The 19751-nt window shown below is 35.9% G+C and overlaps 2 protein-coding genes and 1 non-coding gene across 4 annotated transcripts in view; 2 read left to right on the top strand and 1 right to left on the bottom strand.

Moving 5' to 3' along the window:
* Positions 1–17: 17 nt before the first annotated feature.
* The window catches only part of Recql (RecQ like helicase), a 34831-nt gene continuing 15097 nt past the window's right edge, over positions 18–19751 (top strand). The window contains exons 1-5 of one of the 2 annotated variants that reach the window (XM_046436230.2): positions 18–125; positions 2144–2191; positions 12384–12581; positions 13700–13879; positions 15734–15840. In XM_046436230.2, coding sequence (XP_046292186.1) covers positions 53–125; positions 2144–2191; positions 12384–12581; positions 13700–13879; positions 15734–15840 — 606 coding nt within the window. In that variant the 5' untranslated portion in view covers positions 18–52. Of the gene's footprint in view, positions 126–2143; positions 2192–10182; positions 11075–12383; positions 12582–13699; positions 13880–15733; positions 15841–19751 lie in introns of those variants that run through there. The other variant, XM_046436232.2, reaches the window with a different exon arrangement.
* Positions 8110–19751, bottom strand: part of Pyroxd1 (pyridine nucleotide-disulphide oxidoreductase domain 1) — a 57212-nt gene continuing 45570 nt past the window's right edge. Inside the window, exon 12 of the mRNA XM_058576294.1 lies at positions 8110–8398. Within this exon, the coding sequence (XP_058432277.1) occupies positions 8375–8398 (24 nt within the window). The 3' untranslated portion in view covers positions 8110–8374. The remainder of the gene's footprint in view (positions 8399–19751) is intronic.
* LOC124087506 (U1 spliceosomal RNA) lies at positions 17547–17710 on the top strand. The gene has a single exon (XR_009226002.1). It is a non-coding gene; the product is annotated as a U1 spliceosomal RNA (small nuclear RNA).

Genomic DNA, 19751 nt, shown 5'->3' with positions numbered 1-19751 from the left:
CTGGCCACGCCCCTTGCTCAATTAGAGAAGGTTATTATTTGCGATTGGTTGAATGTGCCGACCCGGAAGGGTGGATTCTCCCGGCTGGGTGGCGGGAAGATTTTATTGCAGAGCAGGACCTACAGGTGGGTGGCGGTTTCCAGGCCCTGGCTGTTTGGGCTTGGGGACCCGGGTATAGAAGGCGGCTTCTCTCACCCTCATGGACAGAGGTTGTGGGGTAACTCCTGTTAAAGCTTTGAAGGGACAAGAGGACGCTCCTTTGATCATTTTCTTAAGAGGGCGAACCAATCCATCCAGGATCACTTCCTTCCATTCACACTTTAGCGGAGGAGAAATCAGGGCGTTAATCACTGCCCTGCTTTCCTTCAGCTCAGGCTTTTGAGTGGCAAGTTCGCCTATGGACCATTTTTGTTTTTGTTTTTTCTTAATCTCTCCAGACTTTCACTCAGGAAGCTTTGCTCCCCAAACCCCTTTACTAACAGCCATCATTTATTTTGAAATTACACTAAGGACGCTTCTTCTACCCTCTGCTTCACAGTGACATAAGAGAGGGAATTATCAGTACTTGATGGCTGCGAGTTGCAGGTGAAGTGTAGTGGAGGGATGTTTATCTGGTTTAGACTGTTGGACCTCAGCGGCATTTCCTTCAAATATTGATGACGGTTGTCACTGCGTAAAAACTTTCCTGTGGATGCCTAGTCGACTTCTGACTGGAAGACTTGCTGTATCTTATTAATTTTTGAATTCATTTTATGTTGAGATATTTTGCTATAAAATCACGTTATTTGGGGAAGGATCAGTCTTAATAGCATAATCAAAGGAGTCATTTAAAACAGTAGGGAAAAACTGGATATAGATCCTACCCTTTCAAAAGGGTAGATGTAGATAGTTTGCTAGGCGATGTGGATGTAAAGGTGAAGAGACTCAAACCCTGCTCAGCTAGAGGACCTTATAGTTTATGGGTGGAATGTCCTATTTCCAGGAGGAAGTGAAGAGATAGTTACGTAAATAATTAGAAGTCCTTGGCTATCACCATTTCTTAACTGTCTTTCAATGATGTGCCCATTCCATATTTTTAGCACGTAAACCCTTGCATGTCTTTCCAGCCTTTTGGTGGCTTCAGAATTCTACGTAGAAAGAATTGTTCTATATAGGAAATAGTCTTAGTAAGGCTAGGATGCTGCTGAAGCTATCTTTGGAGAGCACTAACATAGTTTTAGAAAATGTTAATTGTCATATGAGAGAGTTGGGGGAGGTTTTCATAGGATTATGGGGAATTTAAAATTCCTTCTCTCAAACTTTGTTTTCCACTCGTTCATATATGTATGCTTAGATTTTAGTCATTAAAACAACACAAACCATGTTTTCTCCCCATCACTAACCTGTCCTATTTTCTCCTCCTGAAATCTAACCCAATAGAATAGAACACCAATTTCTCCTTTAATATTAATATTAAAATATAAATATAAATTAAATTATATTTTATATAATTTAATTTATATAATAGAATACCAATTTCTCCTTTAATATTAATATTAAAATATAAATATAAATTAAATTATATTAAATATAAATTAAATTATATTTCTTTGAAGCAAGTGCTCAATAAAGTGTTGAATGATTAATTTATTTTGACGTATTTTGCTTAATCTGGGACATTTGGATCTATCCAACTTGTTATTTATGATAGATTTTATCATTGCAATGTTGCATGCAGGGAAGAAGGCTTAGAGGAAGAGGGTGTGTAATTTTGGGAAGGTCACACAATTATTTAGTGGCAGAATTGTTTAATATTTTTACTTTTTTCTACATCACTTTTGTTGGAGTTTGATAAATGTTATTGACATTGTAATTATCCCATGTATGTTTATGTGACTTTGGATACCTCTCTAAAATCTAGAGGGTTTTCTAAAAACAACAGTTACAACAAAAACATTGTGGAAGAAACATGCAGTCCTCTTTGAAAGGTCAATAGTATTCCTTCCTTTTTTTTTTTTTTTTTTTTTTTTTTGTGGTAATGGGAGATCAAACCAGGGCTCCATGCATGCTAAACAGGCACTGTTTCAATGAGCCACATCCCTGGCCCAATTAGTACTGTTTGTTTAAAAAAAAAATGGTTGTTGTGTTTGCTTTTCATTTTTAGAAAGAAATTTGGATTTCCAACTCGATTTTAGAATGGCATCTATTTCAGGTTAGTGAAAATGATTATAATTCACTTTGTTCTATATTGAATTGTAAGCTCCTTGATAAATGTTTGTTTTTAATATGTTTTAAAACTTCTAATTATAGAAATGATGGCTTTTTTCAGCTTTCTAAAAAATCATGGTAAAAGATACACAATGTTTCCCATTTAATTATTACTAAGTGAACAGTTCATTGGCATTAAATACCTTCACAGGGTTGTGCAACCATCACAACCTTTTCATCATCCCACTGAAACTTTGTAACCATTAAAACTCATTAACTTGTTACTGTGTTTCCTTTCTATGAATTTGACTATTTTCAGAACTTCATGTGGTGAAGTCTTTTGTGCCTGGCTTATTTCATGTAGCGTAATGTCTTCAAAGTTCATCCATTTTGTAACATGCATCAGAATTTCATTCTTTTTTTTTTTTTTTAAAGCTAATAATATTCCATGGTATGTATATGCTGCATTTTGTTTATCCACTCCTCTGTTGATGAGCATTTGGTTGTTGTTTTTTTGCCTTTTGACTATAATGAATAGTGCTACTGTGAACATTGGTGCAGAAATGTCTAAGTTCCTCATTTTAATTCTTTAGTGTATGTACCTAGAATTGGAATTGCTTGATCATAAGATAATTCTATATTTAACTTTTTGAAGAACTGCTATACTGTTTTCTAAAGTGGTTATACAACTTTATATTACCATTAGTAATGCACAAGGATTGCAAGGAATGATGTTTTTGATAGGCTTCTAAGAACCTAAGAACATGAAGAAGAAAATAAATCACTTATAACCCTGCTACTCAAATTAATACTGTTAACATTAGTTGTATTATTTTCCAACAAAAATTTTAGCTTTTTGAACATATTGTTTTGTAATATGATTTTAGAAATATAATGTAAATATAGAATATAGATATATTGTTAAATAATTGTGTATGTATTTATTTTTAATACCTCACTGTTTTGCTTTTTTTAAATGACATTATTTGTTTGTCTTTTTAAAATGTAAATTGAACATGTTCAAATCTAAATCTGTGTATTTTTCTGAGTATTTCCTTAAGATAAGTTCTTAGAAATAGAGTTGTTTGAAGCTTTTTTTTTTTTTTTAAAGTGCAAAAGAGAAAAACATGCATTATTCTACCTTTCAGACAAGCACTTGTAGCATTTTGATGTATTTCCATCCATTATTTCACAAACTTGATCAGCTTTTGTTGTGCTTATAGATAAGATCTTGCTACTATTGGTTAGGATGGTTGTCAGAGGCAAGGAACTTCTACTGTGAGCATGTTTCAGTCTTTTATATGGTATAGTGAATATGGTCTTTGCTACATACTATCTCTACTCATGGAGTAACAACACTGGGTTCTTTTCAGACTAGAAAGATATATATATATATATATATATATATATATATATATATATTTATAAATAAATAAATAAATAAATATATTTATTTATTTAATATGTATAGTATATTTCAGAAATATACTATTTCTGAAGAATGATAGTTCCCCTGCATCAGATGTAAACTTAGGAACACTGGAGTGCTTAATTTACTACGCTCTTGAGATGAGATAGTAACATAAGCCCTATACACTTGCAGCCCCTCTCTATTATGGATTGGTGAAATCATTCACTTGACGTTTTAATCTCATTTTCTATAGTAACTTGTGCTGTTGTTAGGCCAGAATTAGAAATGGCATAATTCTGAACAATGTAAAATAGTCTGATTTATTACAACTAGTTGTACTTTATTTTTAATCCATTGTGGTTTTGTCTAAGATATGATGATGTTGACTTTGTTGCATGCATTGACATTAACATTTGTATCATTGATTAGAGAAGCAGAAGTACTCTCGTGTTATAAAGGATTTATCATAAGGGTTTGTCCTTATGTGAGTATGGAAGTCTGTCTCTGTTGACAGTGTGTCTGGCACTGAGTATAAAGTTGGCAGAGCCAGCAAGTGGGAAGAAATGATGGATGTGAAGTGAGAAAAGCAAAGACAAACTACTACTTAAAAAGATGTACTTCTGTTTCTCACCAGAGCATGTATTAGTCTCATTGCCACTTATCCAATTTTGAGATGCAGGATATCTGTTAGAAAATTGGTGTACTTCATCATGGAATTGTGCGCAACCTGATTGAGGTTTCAGAGTAGCTGAAAGAGGCCAACCAAGAGGCCCTGGAGGAGCTGCAAGCAGCAGCTGGAGTTGTGAGCCCTGCTGCTGCCCCATGCCAACAAGGCCACCTGCCCTGGACTTACCCTGACCTTCTTAAATATGGAAAATATAGTTACTGTTCACTTCTACCTTCTAAATGACTAGCAGAGTTCTCTTATGCAGACCTACCCCAGAACTATGCAGGCAAGGGAATTCTATGAAATGTTGTTCTAACCTAACTTAGTTATTACAGCACAGAACCACTAGATTTTACCTCTTGCCTATGAGAATATGTACATTCATCTTTAATCGTATTTAACTTCCAAGCAATAGCACAACCATGCTTCTGCCTAAAATAATGTAAGTATCAATCAAGTACATGCTGACTCTCTCCCCAAAAGAGGGTACAAATTCTCTTTATTCATTTTTGAATGATGCTTATTCTTCTTTTTACTGAATCACATTCTCCCTCATAATCTTGAAACTTAAATCCTGACACGTGAGATTAACTACCATGAACATGTTTTTTTTTTTTTTTTTGCTTTGTTTTGGTTTGTTTGGGGTAGCAGGGATTGAACCCTGGTGTGCTTAACTACTGAGCAACATCTCTAGTCTGTTTGTTGTTGTTTTGAGACAGGGTTTTACTAAGTTGCTTAGGATCTCCCTCAGTTCTGGCTTTGAACTTGAGATCCGTCTGCTTCAGCCCTTCAAGCTGCTGGGATTACAGGCATGCACCACTGCACCAGGCTATGAACACATTTTATGAGTCACATCCTTCCTGATAATCTTGAAACTTAAATCCCAATTTATGAGGTTAACTACTATGAACATGTTTTATATTAGATGTTCAGGGAATAGGAGAGGGACCAAACAAAAAACACAAACTTAGTTTATTTACAAATAAAATCAGAAAAAAAGTCTTAAAGCTACTGTGGTTCTTGTTTCTCAACTGGTCTTATGGTCATAGCTGGTATGGTCTTAGCTGCCTTCTTCAGCTCCCCATTCTGTACCCTTTGCCCTCAACAAGCACCTCAGCTGGTCATGGGTTCTTGCTAGGTGAAGACTTCCTTTAGCAGCTTGCTTATATTTGTTTACTGTAATTTTTTTAATAGTATTAATCACAGGACATGGTACTGTTAAGATGTACCCTAGAGGATTGCTGACATTCCATACTCCTTCTGTGTACAGTAACAGTCTATTTCCTCTTATAGTCAGGCTCACTTAGCCCAACCATTACATTAGCCCCCTTGTTTGTCTGTTGACATGAGAAATTCAAAGTGGCCAAGTGGCAGTCAACTTCCAGTTTAGTGGAACACTTGCTTTTTCCCTTGGTAGAAGCACTGCTTCCTTGTTAACCAGAACTTCAAGACCAGCAGTCCAAAGTTAACTAGCTGATCACTTGCAGTAATAGTGAGAGGAGTCACTCCCATTTGTATCTCTGCTTCCCAGGCCAGTGAATTGAAGACTTGGGGGAAAAACAGGATTCTTTGGTGTACAACTTAACATAGAGGATGCTATTCTCTCATTTAAAGTGTTGCCACCCAGCTGTCATCTAATTGAATATTTGAAATGCCACTCCATTCTCTCAGGCCAGCTGCTTCAGAGGTTGAGGAACATGATGAGACCAGTGATTCCTTGAGTGCCAGCCTTCTGTTGTACTTCATTTGCTACGAAATGAAATTGCTTCTTTGGTCAGAAGCAGTTTGGTGTGGAATATAAAGACAATCCATAAGGCATTTTGTACATTCACAGATGATAGATTTAGCAGGAGCATTGCTGGCAGGGAAGGTAAAGCCATATGCAGGGTAAATGTCTATACCAGTGGAACAGAATGTTGCCTTTTTTATCATAGAATGTTCCAATGTAATCAGTTTTAGATTAAACATCTGGCTGTCTCCCAGAGAATGGTGCCACAGTTGAGACTCAGAGTTGGTATGAGCTGTTTGCAATTTGGGCACTGAGCTATGTTATAGACAGCTGTGTGTGTGTGTGTGTGTGTGTGTGTGTAGAGAGAGAGAGATAGAGATAGATATTGGTCTTTGCTGGTGAAAGTTTATATTGCTTCAACATGGGTACTTTGTTCTTGACCTCATTGTACAAAGACAGGCTTGGCTAACAATGTGTCTGACCGATGTCCACATCATATTGTCTACCTGAGTAATTAGGATCTATCTTTGTGAAGGTTATTTTTAGTGATTATTCATATGGGACACAAATATCTCCATATTCTGTGCCTTTTCCTCAGACCTTGCCAACAATTTCCTAACCATCTTGCCAATTCATAAAGCCACTCTAGTGTACTAGTATGTATCTGTACCTCAGGCAGGGTGAAAAATCCTGTACACTGCTTGAAGATGTGCTGCCTGGGAGATTTTTCCCTTCCCATTGTTCTTCAGGGACCCTTTGGAGAAGCACTGAGTGCTTTAGTAGTTCATTTTTGGATAGTTCCAATATACCATGCAGTCTTTCGTAAATTAGTTCTGTGTGTTTTTCAGTCCAGTAATAAGGAACTAGTCACAGGGAACTCCGGCAGGTTGATGAGGAGGAGTCTAGATAGCAGCATGGTTCACTTGCTCGTGACTTCACTTAGAACCTGCTTGGGCTCAGTTTTGCTTATACCACTTCTATTGTGATGATGGAAGTCTGCCTTATGAATTGCTGGGTCAGATGATACCTGACTGATGATAGGCAGTGCAGGCAACTTAATCTCTTGTAAGACCCAGGAGCAAGCCAGAATATATTTCCAAAAAGAGGATAATAGTTATCTGTAGAGAATGATATAGCTTTACTACACCAATCACGATGGCCTATGTTGTGTCTCATAGGTACAGCAGAGATGCCATATAGCATCACTGTTCAAGACAGACTTGAAATATTGGCAAGTTTGTTGGGTCAATGTTAAGACAAGATTGTATGGCAGTATTGTCTCTTGTTTAGGGTCCTATTCAGAACAGACAGCTTCTTGGGTTACTTTGTAAATGAAGTACATGTTGCTTCCCAAATCCAAGTAGTCCCATGGGGCTTTGTGCCCTCTGTTAACAATAAGGGGTTCATGGGCTGGGGATGTGGCTTAAGCGGTAGTGTGCTCGCTTAGCATGCGTGCGACCCGGGTTAGATCCTCAGCACCACATACAAACAAAGATGTTGTATCCGCCGAAAACTAAAAAATAAACATTAAAAAATTCTCTCTCTCTCTCTTTAAAAAAAAAAAGGGGGGGGGTCCATATATCCAAGCTTGCTGTTTTAATCAGCTTTTTCACTGCTATGACCAAAACACATGACAAGAACAATGTTATAGGAAGTAAAGTTTATATGAGGGCTCATGGAGGTCCCAGTACACAGATGGCTGACTCCATTGCTCTGGACCTGAGGTGAGGAAAAACATATTGACAAAAGTATGTGGCAGAGGACAGCAGCTGGGAACATGGCACCAGGAAGGGGGTGGGGCAGGGGAAGTGCTCTGCTTAAAAAGAACAAAATATAAAACACCAAAGCACACCTCCAGGGCCCCACCTCCTCTAGCCACACCCTACCTGCATATAGTTACCACCAAGGTAATCCCTATTAGAGGATTAATGCAGTGATTAGATCAAACCTCTTATAATTCAATCATTTTTATCTCTAAGCTTTTTTTGCATTGTGTCACACATGAGCTTTTTGGGGACACCTAATATCTAAGCCATTACACTTAGCCCTTTATCTTGTAAGGAATATCTCAACATCCCCCAGACCCTTTGACTTATAGAAATTTCACCAAGTTGATGGGCTCAAATTTTTGTGGGATTTATTTTCCATCTCTGGAATGTATCTGTCTTAATAGTTTATAGAATAGTTTCTAGAGCAGCTACTGTTGCTGTTTCTTGTTCAACAGGTTGAATAGGCATGATATCATCAATGTAATGAGCCAGTATGATGTGTAGTGGAATGGAGAAGCCATCAAAGTCTCTGAAGATTAAATTGTGATATAGGGCTCCAGTGTTGTTGATACTTCTCTGAGATGGGATAGTGAAGATATGTTGCTAGCCCTTCAAACTGCTTCTGATGGCCTTTGCTAAAAGGTAAAAAGATAAAGAGAATAAATATTCAGCAAATAAATAGCTGTATACCAGGTGCCAGGGATGTGTTTTGCTCCATCAGTAAAGTCATATATGAAATAGCAGTTGCTATTGGACCCACAGCTTTATAATTTTTCCGTTAAGTATTGTTAGTTTCTGGGATTCACTTGTCTTCTGCACAGGCCACATAGGTAAGTTGATTAGGGATGTGGTAGGAATCATTACCCTAGCCCATGTAGGCAACAATTTTTGCAGACCCTATAGGTATGCGGTAAAGCTTTTGGTTTACTATATAGTTAGGTAAAGACAGTTTTTTTCCTCTTTCTACATTTTTTAAATATTGGTGCATTATAGTTATAGATAATAGTAGAATTTGTTGTTACGTATTTATACATATACATAATATAGCAATATAATTTGACCAATATCACTCCCCAACACTTCCCCCCTCTGGTCCCTTTCCTCTCCCTTTCATTTTCATGAGCTCCTCACCATCCTCACCTTTCCTTTCCTTTCCTTTCCTTTCCTTTCCTTTCCCCTGCCCCTAGCTTCCACATATGAGAGAAAACATGTGATCCTTGACCTTCTGAGTTTTGATTATTTTTCTTAACATAATGATCTCCTGTTCCATCCATTTTTCTTGCACATTTCATTTTGCTTTATGGCTGAATGAAACTCCATTATTGGTGTGTGTGTGTGTGTGTGTGTGTGTGTGTGTATCACATTTTCTTTATCCTTTCATCCATTGAGGGGGCACCTAGCCTTGTTCCATAGGTTGGCTATTGTGAATTGTGCTGCTGTAAACATGGGTATGCAAGTATCACTATAGCATGATAACTTTAATTCTTCAGGATAAATACTGAGGACTGGTATAGCGGGGTCACATGGTAGTTCCATGCCTAGTCTTTTGAGGAACTACCATACTGATTTCCGTAGTGGTTGTACTAACTTACAATCCCATCAACAGTGTTAGAGTGTTCCTTTTTCTCTACATCTTCTCCAGTATTAGGGTAGAGACTGACTAGGTGTGAGATGAAATCTTGGTGTGGTTTTGATTTTTATTTTCCTAATTGCTAATGATGTTGAACATTTTTTCATGTATTTTTTGGCCATTTGTATTTCTTTTGATAAGTATCTTCTTAATTCATTTGCCCATTTATTAACTGGGCTATTTGATTTTTGGTGTTAAGGGTTTTAATTTTTTTTTAACACATTCTAGGTATTAAGGTATTAATCCTCTTTCAGGACAATAGCTAGAAAAGTCTTTTTTTTTTTTCCCAGTTCTGTAGGTTGTTTATTCACATTTCTAATTGTTTCCTTTGCTGTGCAGAAGCTTTTTAATTTGAAGTTATCCCATATATTAACTCTTGGCTTTATTTCCTGAGCTTTAGGGGTTGTATTGAGAAAGTCACTGCCTGTGCCTATATGCTGGAGTGTTGACCCTATGTTTTCTTCTAAGAGTCGTATAGTTCCTATGTCTTTAATCCATTTTGAGTTGATATTTTGCAGGGTATGAGATAAGGGTCTAATTTCATTCTTCTACATATGGATAACCAGTTTTCCCTGCACCATTTGTTAAAAAGCTGTCTTTCCTCCAATATATATTTTTTGACACCTTTATCAAAATTAAGATGACTATAGGTGTTTGGGTTTGTCTCTGTGTCTTCTATTTTGTACAGTTGGTCTGTATGTCTGTTTTTATGACAGTACCATGCATTTTTTGTTACTATAGCTCTATAGTATAATTTGAAGTCATGTATTGGGATGCCTCTAGCATTGCTTTTTTGGCTTAGAATTGCTTTAGCTATTCTGGTTCTTTTATTCTTCCAAATGAATTTTAGGACTCTTTTTTTCTAGTTCTCTGAAGAATGCCTTTGGTATTTTGATGGGAATTGCATTGAATCTATATATTGCTTTTGGCAGTATGGCCATTTTAACTATATCCAAGGACATCTTCTGAGATCTTCAATTTCTTTCTTTGGTGTTCTATGGTTTTCATTGTCACAGTCATTCATGTCCTGGGTTAGAGCTTATTTATTTATTTGAGGCTATTGTGAATGGAATTATTTTCCTGATTTCTTTCTCAGCAGATTCCTTGTTGGTGTAAAAGATTCTTGTATGTTGATTTTGTAACCTGCTACTTTGACTAAAGGCAGTTTTGCTGGCTTCCTCTTGACCTTTCCTACCCATAATAGCTCTCACTTATGGACTGTGGGGCTAGAGAATCCATTAAGTTTCTATCCCTCTGGATCCAAATTCTATATTAGTTAGGGTTCAGTCAGATAATCTGACCCATTATGAGTAGTGATGAACTTTATTAGAGGCTTTAGTCCTGACAGGGAAGCTGGTTAACCCCCTGTCCCTGGTCAGCAGTGCCGGCAGTATGGAAGGAAGATGGGTGTGAAATATGGGACAGTAAGGATGAGCAGAAACTCATGAGGACAGTGGGGAGCCCATTTGTCTCTCATTGGGACTTGTGTCAGTGTGTCATCACTCCCAGGGTTCTGACTTACAGGGAGCAGGTATCCTGCTGCTGAAGAGTGCACTTTGCCACAGAAAGTTGCAAACATAACCAAACATTCAGAGAAGCCAAAGAAGCTGCAGGCCAACTTGCTGCAACAGGGAGATTTAGCAAGAGCTGGAGGAACTGGCTTCTGCCGCATGGCAACAAGGTAAGCCAGCAAGCAGATCCCTGACAAGAATGAGCTGCAGTAGCTCCTGACTGTGTGCCAGTCATCCTAGTGTAGACTTGCCTGCTGTTTGACTTCCACCTTTCAGATCTGCAGAGTTCACTTGTGGCTAGACCTAACGCACAAATCATGCAGGGAAGGGAGTTCTTGCAGTTCCTACCCTAATATCCTATTTTCAGTCAGAACTCTCTGATTTCATCTTACAAGGAGGCATTAAAACCCTTCAGGCAGATATTTTGGAAAACAATCTTTAAAATGTGTCTGGCTTCTGTTGGGAGGTTTCAAAAAGAATCTGACTTTGACCTTAATACTTGGACTGGTAAAAAATCACACATTGACTAAAATCATAATATGTAATTATAAATTAGTTACAATGGAATTGTAATGCCAATCCCAATAGTATTTTTTTTTTTTAGTTGTTGATGGACCTTTATTATTTAATTTATATGTGTTGCTAAGAATTCACCCCAGTGCCTCACACATGCTAGGCAAGCATTCTACCACTGAGCCACAACCTCAGCCTTACAATAGTACCACTGATTTTTATTTTTGTTGCTTGCATCTCGTTTATAATTAATAACTCCTTATCTTTTCATCATATCAGCCAAAATGTGAACATTATCTGGTCACTTTCTTTTCTTCCTTCTTTTGTTCTTCTTCTTCTTCTTTTTTTTTTTTGGTACAGGGGATTGATCTCAGAGGTGCTTTCCTGCTTTACCATTGAGTTACATCCCCAGTCCTTTGTATTTATTGTTTTGAGACAGGGGCTTATGAAGTTGCTTATCCTAGCCTCAAACTTTTAATCTTCAGCCTCCTGAGTAGCTGGGATTATAGATGTGCATCACTGCACCACTGTGCCCAGCTAGTCACTTTCTTTAAATGATTTAGGAGATTTTTGGACTACCTTCTCTGTACAGTAATAATAACGACAGTAACTATCAATTGTTAAATATTTAACAATATTTAGGTACTGTGTTAAGAAATTTCAATATTTCAAATTTCAAATTTCTCTTAATTCTTTTTAACAATACTGTGAAAGTTAGGTATGGCCCACATTTTATAGAAGAGGAAATTGAGGTGCACGTAAGTATCTTGTCCAAGATTACTCAGGTAAGATGAAGACCTGACTTTGAACCCAGGTCTCTCTGACTTTGAAACATGTCATCTTGACTGCTCTGCTATACTGGTTTAAGTTTGTCCATAATATAGATGATGAGGAACATCCAGAAGCCAATAGGAAAGGGAAATTGAAATTAACTGTCTGGTCTTGTTTCTCCTCCCTTCCTCATAGCACTAACCGAGGAATTGGATTCTGTAACCAGTGAGCTACATGCAGTAGACATTCAAATTCAAGAACTCATGGAAAGGCAACAAGAGCTCCTTCAGAAAAAATCTGTCCTAACAAAGAAAATAAATCAGTGTTTAGAGGATTCTGATGCTGGGACAAGCAACGAGTGTGATTCTTCACCTGCCGCTTGGAATAAAGAAGGTCTACTTTTTCTTTGCTAGTATTGTTTTTTCTCATTTCTGTAGAAGTAAGTCATTCCGTGTGGGTCAGTGCTTTCCAGTAGTAGTTTGAGAGGTGAGACTAGCTCTTCATTTGGTGAAAAGGAACCATTCTAACCCATGTTCTTAATCTTTCTAAATTAAACTCTTATTATTCTGACTTTATCAGTTTTTTTTCACATATGGAAATTGAGGTGCATGTAAGTAACATTGTCCAGTGCTTGAAAAATAGATATTTACTTCAACTAAATTTTCTAGTATTTTTTTTTTTTTTTGGAGGTTCTGGGCATTGAACCCTAGGATGTTTTCCTACTGAGCTACATCTCCTGTTTTTTTTTTTTTTTTTTTCTTTTCTTATTTTTATACAGGGTCTTGTTAAGTTGCCCAGGCTGGTCTCAAACTTGGTATCCTCCTGCTTCAACTTCTGGAGTAGTTGGGATTATAGACCTGTACCCCTGCAGCCAAATTTTCTAAGTTTTAACTAAAAGGGAGAGAGAAGGAGAGAGAGAGAAAATAAATAAATAGTTACTCATACCACTTGCCAAAGTTTAGTCTTTCTTCCTGCTATGGTGAAGAAACCATTGATTCAAAATCTTGAATGAATAATAATAAACAATGTTTATTGTTACTTACAGTAGAATAACTCTAGAAGGAATTGCAGCACTTTTGTAGAGATTGTTTTCTACTGATTGACTTCTAAACACAAGATATTTACACCAAAAACTCCAGATAATTTTCCAGATAATTGTTAAGTTTGTTCACTGTATTTGAGTTTTTATGCTGTAAATTTCTTGAGCAACATTCAGAAGATTTTTTAAATACCTGGTTGAAGACTTCCCGTTCTATGTGGTTTTATTCTCACTTGGTACATGTTTATGTTTTTTTTCTGATGTACTGCTTCTTATTTAATTTGTTTTTGCTTTGCTTAGATTTCTGAGTTATAGTAATTCCAAAATTGTTATTATAAAAGTTTAATGGTTCATAAGTATTAAAAGTCTTATGTATATTTATCTGATTCTTATATAAAAGCAGCCATTTACATTTTTGTCTCATTTATAAACCTAATAGTTCTAGTATTTTAGCTTATTTTTCTCTTTCTAGATTTTCCATGGTCTGGTAAAGTCAAAGATGCTCTGCAAAATGTCTTTAAACTACAGAAGTTCAGACCACTTCAACTTGAAACTATTAATGTAACAATGGCTGGAAAGGAGGTATTTCTTGTTATGCCTACAGGAGGTGGGAAAAGTTTATGCTACCAGTTACCAGCATTATGTTCAGAGGGTGCGTGTTAATAAGAATGAATTTTAAGTTGAAATTGTTTCTCTGAATGTATTTTAATTCTTTAAAACATTAATTTCTGATCAAACACATGTAAAAACCAAGTGTTTTTGTTTTATTTTGTTTTTCTTTGTATTAGTAGAGATTGTTCACTGAAATAGGTTGTACTAGAGAAATAACTTATTAGAAATGGAGAGAAAATATAATGAATTCAATTTGGGACATGTTGAATTTAAGATACCTTTAAGATACCTGTGTGGTAGGATTTTGGGTCTAAAGCTTGAGTGGGAGATCTGAGTTAGAATAGTTGGAGGCTGTTAACGTAGAGATGGCCATTGGAGCCACAGGAGTAATTCAGGGCAACATGAGAAGAGGGCCTTGGAACAGACATCTGAGTGCTAAGAGTTGAGGGGTTAATGGAGAAGAAGAGGGTTGCAGGGAACGGCTGAGAAGGATGAACAAAGCGTAGGAGGATAATCCAGAGAGTGTAGTATCATTAGAAGCCTTGGGAAGGGAGTGTTAGAAAGAGGGAGCGTCATTAGCGATGTCTGTCGGCAATAGTGATGTCTATTGGTCAAATAAAATAAGGACTTAAAAATTCCTCTTGATATAGTGACAAGGGACTCATTTTTTACCTTAGCTAGAGCAATTTCAGTCAGAAGGTTCAGTGGAAACAAAATAACAATGGCTTGGAAATAAGTAGGAGTTGTGGAGGTAGGACTGGTGAGTGTGGAATACCTTTTGGAAAAGAATGTCTATTAAAGAAAGAAGAGAAAGGATAACTTACAAATAATATGTTCTGGAGACTGGGGAGTCTAAGATTAAGGTACCAGCAGATTTGGTGTCAAGTGAGTGCCTGTTCCTCACAGATGGCACCTTCCTTGCTGCATTTTCACATGACAGAAAGGGGCAGAGATATGTTCTTTATCCTCTTCTATAATGACACTAATCCCATTGTGCCTTCATTATTTAATGACTTCGAAAAGACATTGCCTTTTATTACTGTCATACTGGGTGTTAGGTTCTGACATAAGAATGTTGGGAGGACACCAACATTCAGACCCTAGCAGGTGTCTTGCTTTTGGGAAAATGAGAGAGACTTGACCATGGTTAAATGCAATGAATAGATGCCAGTAATGAGGGAGAAGTATAGAAAATAATTGAGAAAGCAAAATCCCTGATAAACTTTATAATTTAAGTTTGTATTTTTAAATGTATGTACACTCTGCCAGAGGTTATTATAGCAAATAAGTTGCAGAAATATTAAGTCATATAATTTCAACAAAATGTAGAATTGCTCTTGTAAACAATTTCATTTATAGGCGAGAGGGAGGGTATTATTAGAACTTCGTTCAGTCAATACTCTATTCACTGATTCCTACTCAGAATAAATTAATCTGGAGCAAAAAGTAGAATACTCACGCAAATCTCCTTCTTAATTATGTAGATTGCTGTTTTCATTTGGAATGCTGTGGAATAATTTTTCCCTAATATAACTGTTTAGAATTTGACCTGATTCATATTATATTATTGAGTTTACTAAAACTGTTTAAAATGAAAGTAAATTAAACATTCAAAATGTTAAAATCTATTTTTATAGGACTGAATAAGTGTAGAAGTTTCTGTCTTATATTTGCTTATTTGCCTTATCCTCACCTTGTTTGGTCATTTACTCATATCTATTTTTGGGTAAGAAATAGGCAGTATATTGATAAAACTGCATCGAAGATCCTCTATTCAGAGGATGGGTAGGCCCACAAGTTATAGTAAAGAAAAGAAAGTGAATGGTTACAGGTCATTCTGGTGATGGTGTAAAATTTAAAGTTTTTTTTTTTTTGTCCCTCCTTCCTCTTTTAGGATTTACACTTGTGATTTGCCCATTGATCTCTCTTATGGAAGACCAATTAATGGTTTTAAAACAATTAGGAATTTCTGCTACCATGTTAAATGCTTCTAGTTCTAAGGTATGAATTCTGTGTTTTTTTTTTTTTTTTTTTTATTCTTCAGTGAAGTAGGAGTCTTGGCTATAGTTGAATTGCCTATAAAATTGTAAAATGTTAACTGTTTAAATCAGGAGATACAAAGAACATCTCATGGGTCAGTTCTGGCCCACAGCCTATCTTTGTATGTCCGATGAGCTAAGAATGATATATACATACATTTTTTCCCCCCAGTACTGGGGATGGAAGCTAGGGCCTTGCATGTTTTTGTATTTTTAAATGGTTAAAAACAACATCAAAAAAGAACAATATTTTGTGAAATGTGAATTATAAAAAATATTTAAAATTCACATTTCAGCATTCATAATAAATTTTTATTGGAGCATAACCATTTTCATATTATGTATGGATGCTTTCACACTATAATGGCAGAGTTGAATAGTAGTAGAGACCATATAGCCCTTAAAATATAATATTTACTATCTGGTACTTTATAGGAAACATTTACTGACATGTTTATTTTAAAATAGGAAAAATGTTTAATTATATAATCAGTTAAATACAAAAAAATAAGTTACTAAAATGACATGGACTACCTATGGAATTTTTTTTGGTTTGGGAATGTATCCTCATCTGTAGAAGAGAGTGTTTCCCAACATTATTTTTTTAAATACAGGAATAATTTTTTATTATGTGCCTAAGGCATGGAAGTGTTAGATTCCAGTTCCCTGTTATTCTTTTAAAAGCATATTATTGATATCTTCAAAACTATACCAAAATAGGGTAATAGTATAAAAATGGCCATGTATCCATTATTACCATTAATATTTATCAATGTATGTCCAATCTGCTTTTATGGGTATCTCCCCAGTTTTCCCTATGCTATTTCCCTTAGTTTATTTATCTGAAACAAATCCTAGGCCTTATATTATTTTTTCCCACATTTTTTAAAATTGGTGCATTATAGTTGTACATATTGATGGGATTTGTTTTTACATATTTATTTGTATTTGCATACAGCACTCAATATAACAATATAATTTGGCCAATATCACTCCTTTAGCACTTCCCCCTCCCCCTCTCTCTCTCCCTACCTTCCACCCTTGTGTCTTTCCTGTACTGATCTCCCTTTGATTTTTCATGAGATTTACTCTCATCTTTTTTCCCCCCTTTTTCCTCTCTAGCTTCCACATATGAGAGCAAACACATGACCCTTAACCTTCTGAGTTTGACTTGTTTCACTTAACAATGATCTCTAGTTCTATTAGTTTTCCTGAAAATGCCATAATTTGTCTTTATGTATGTATATATTTTCTGTATTCATTCTTCAGTTGCTGAACACCTAGGCTTATTCCATAGTTTGGCTATTGTGAATTGTGCTGCCTATAAATGTGGGTATGCATGAATCATATATTAAAGTATGATGACTTTAATTCTTTTGGAAAAATACTGAGGAGTATGGTATAGCTGGGTTGTATGGTGGTTCCATTCCTACCAGGCCTCATATTTTAATGTAAAATCTTCAGTATGTATCTCTAACTTCAAAAAGATGTGTAAGTGCAATGCTACCTTCATATCTAAAAAATCTGAGCTGGGCTTGGTGATGCCTATAATCCCAGTGGCTGGGAAGGCTGAGGCAGGAGGGTTGCAAGTTCAAAGCCAGCCTCAGCAACTTTGCCAGGTCCTAATCAATTTAGAGAGACTCTGTCTTAAAATAAAAAGGCCTGAGGATATTTACCTGGCAGGGGAGATAGCCTGGTCATTAAGGTGATTCTCCCAGGTTGAGGCCTATCCATTGTACTCTGGATGTGCCGACTCCTGTGATTTCCCCAAATGTGGGAAACATGACTGCATAATTTGTGCTAGTGGAAGACTGTCTTCTTGCTTTCCCCAAGTGGGGAAAAATGCTATCAGTTCCTTAAAAATCATCAACTAAAAATAGTCAATTGTCTCATATTTCATTTTTTTAAAAAAGTTATGGCCCAGATAACATTCTTGTATTGTATTGTATTGTATTTGGTTGACATATAAGATTTACCTTATCTCTTTTTTGGTTCCTTGGGTAAATTATTTAGGTAGTTGAAAAATCAGGTTAATTTGCCTGTAGTTTTCTACATTCTGGATTTTCCTGATTGCATTCTTGTGATGTTGTTTAACTTGTTTCTTTTAGTTAGATCTAAAAGCATGATTAGCTTGATTATATTTGAACTTGTTTTTGGAAGCATATGCCTGCCTGTAGTATCACTCAGGAGGTACCCATAATACCTGGTTATCTTTAGGGATGCTAAGCTTGATCAGTAGGTTCAGGTATATCTTCCTGATCTGTCATTTTTAGCTTTTATCTAATGATTTTGGCAGCCACTGATGATGGCAAATTAACCTGATTTTTCAACTACCTAAATAATTTACCCAAGGAACCAAAAGCAGCAAGGCGAGAGTGCTTATTTCATTAAGGAGTGACACAATGGTGATATTTTAATTTTACCATTTCTTGTTCATACATTAACTGGAATTTTTGTATAAACAAGAACTTTTTACTCATTAACTCTTTGCACATTAAAATGCTTGATTCTTTTCCTTTCTTTGCCACTTTGCAGTTAAGATTTTTATTTTCTAGCATGCTCCACAGCTTATTAACAAGTTTTTTTTTTTCATTTTTCCTCCCCAAGTATGAGTATATTATGACTTTTTTATGTATTTAATGTATTTCAATCCATAGTTATTATCTTTTTTTTTTTTTGGTACCAAGGATTACACTTAACCACTGAGACACATTCCCAGCCTTTTTTGTATTTAATTCAGAGACAGGGTCTCACTGAGTTTCTTAGGGCTTTTCTAAGTTGCTGAGGCTGGCTTTGAACTCTTGATCCTCCTGCCTCAGCCTCCTGGGCCACAGGATTTACAGGCGTGCATCAGCACACCTGGCCTATTATCTCTTTACGCTGAAGTAGTCTTGTCTTTGGCCAGTGAGAGCCATTTAAGATGGCTCCTGGATCTTTTTATTTGACCCCATGAAATCCTTGATTTCTTTCACAGTAAGATAATTCATTTTCATTTTGTTTGTTTCCTGCCCAGACCTGTAATCATCAGTATCTCCAAAAACTGTGTTCCCTTAGTTTTTCCATTTTTTGCTCTATTTAAGCTCTTATTCTGTTTTCTCTTTCAGCAGAATGAATCTGGGTGAAATTGTCTTTAATATTATACTTCCTTTAAACTGAAAAAAAAAGTATTAGTAATAGAAAGTAGCTTAGAAAGTTGCAGAAAATTATAAAGTCATGCCATATCGATATTGCTTGAAAAGTTGGTGTAATTAAAAAAAAAAAAGAGGACACATCCTAGAATAACTGCAGGATTTAACAAACTGCTTCTTTGCTCGGACAATGAAAGCAGTTTTGACTGTCTCTTCCTTTCCCATTTGCCATCATCTTTTAATAATTATTTTATTGGTTCTCATTAGGTTAGAAGGAAAAAATAAACTCTAAAGTGCTAAATAGTGTGTAAAATAATATCAACACTAAGGTACTAATAACTGTTACCTTTTAATTTTGTTTTATTATTTATAATTTTATTTTAGAAAACAATAATTTAATGATTAATACTGTGTAAAACCTAGTGGTCTATATGTTTAAATAAAGAGCTCAAAGGTTTAATAGCATCCCCAGAATAGTTAATCAATAAACTTTGTTCACAGATATATAAAGTGATTATTAATATGATGTTAAGATTAACAAAACCCATGTTTTAATTGCAGCTGTGGCATTTGACTCACATTTCAGGATATATTATGAACAATTTAGAATTATACCTTCATATAATAAATGCTGGCCCACTCTCTATTCCCCAAATACTGGGTATTAAACCCAGGGCCTCAATTTATGCTAGGTAAGCACTACATCACTGAGCTGTATACCCAGCCAGCCCTTTTTATTTTGAGA

Source organism: Marmota monax, unplaced genomic scaffold (assembly GCF_021218885.2).
Source record: "Marmota monax isolate L192 unplaced genomic scaffold, Marmota_monax_Labrador192_F-V1.1 WCK01_AAM20220418_F8-fsc00012, whole genome shotgun sequence".
Classification (NCBI taxonomy): domain Eukaryota; kingdom Metazoa; phylum Chordata; class Mammalia; order Rodentia; family Sciuridae; genus Marmota; species Marmota monax.
The sequence above is the reverse complement of the archived record's forward strand: the minus strand, read 5'-3'. Positions and strand labels throughout refer to the sequence as shown.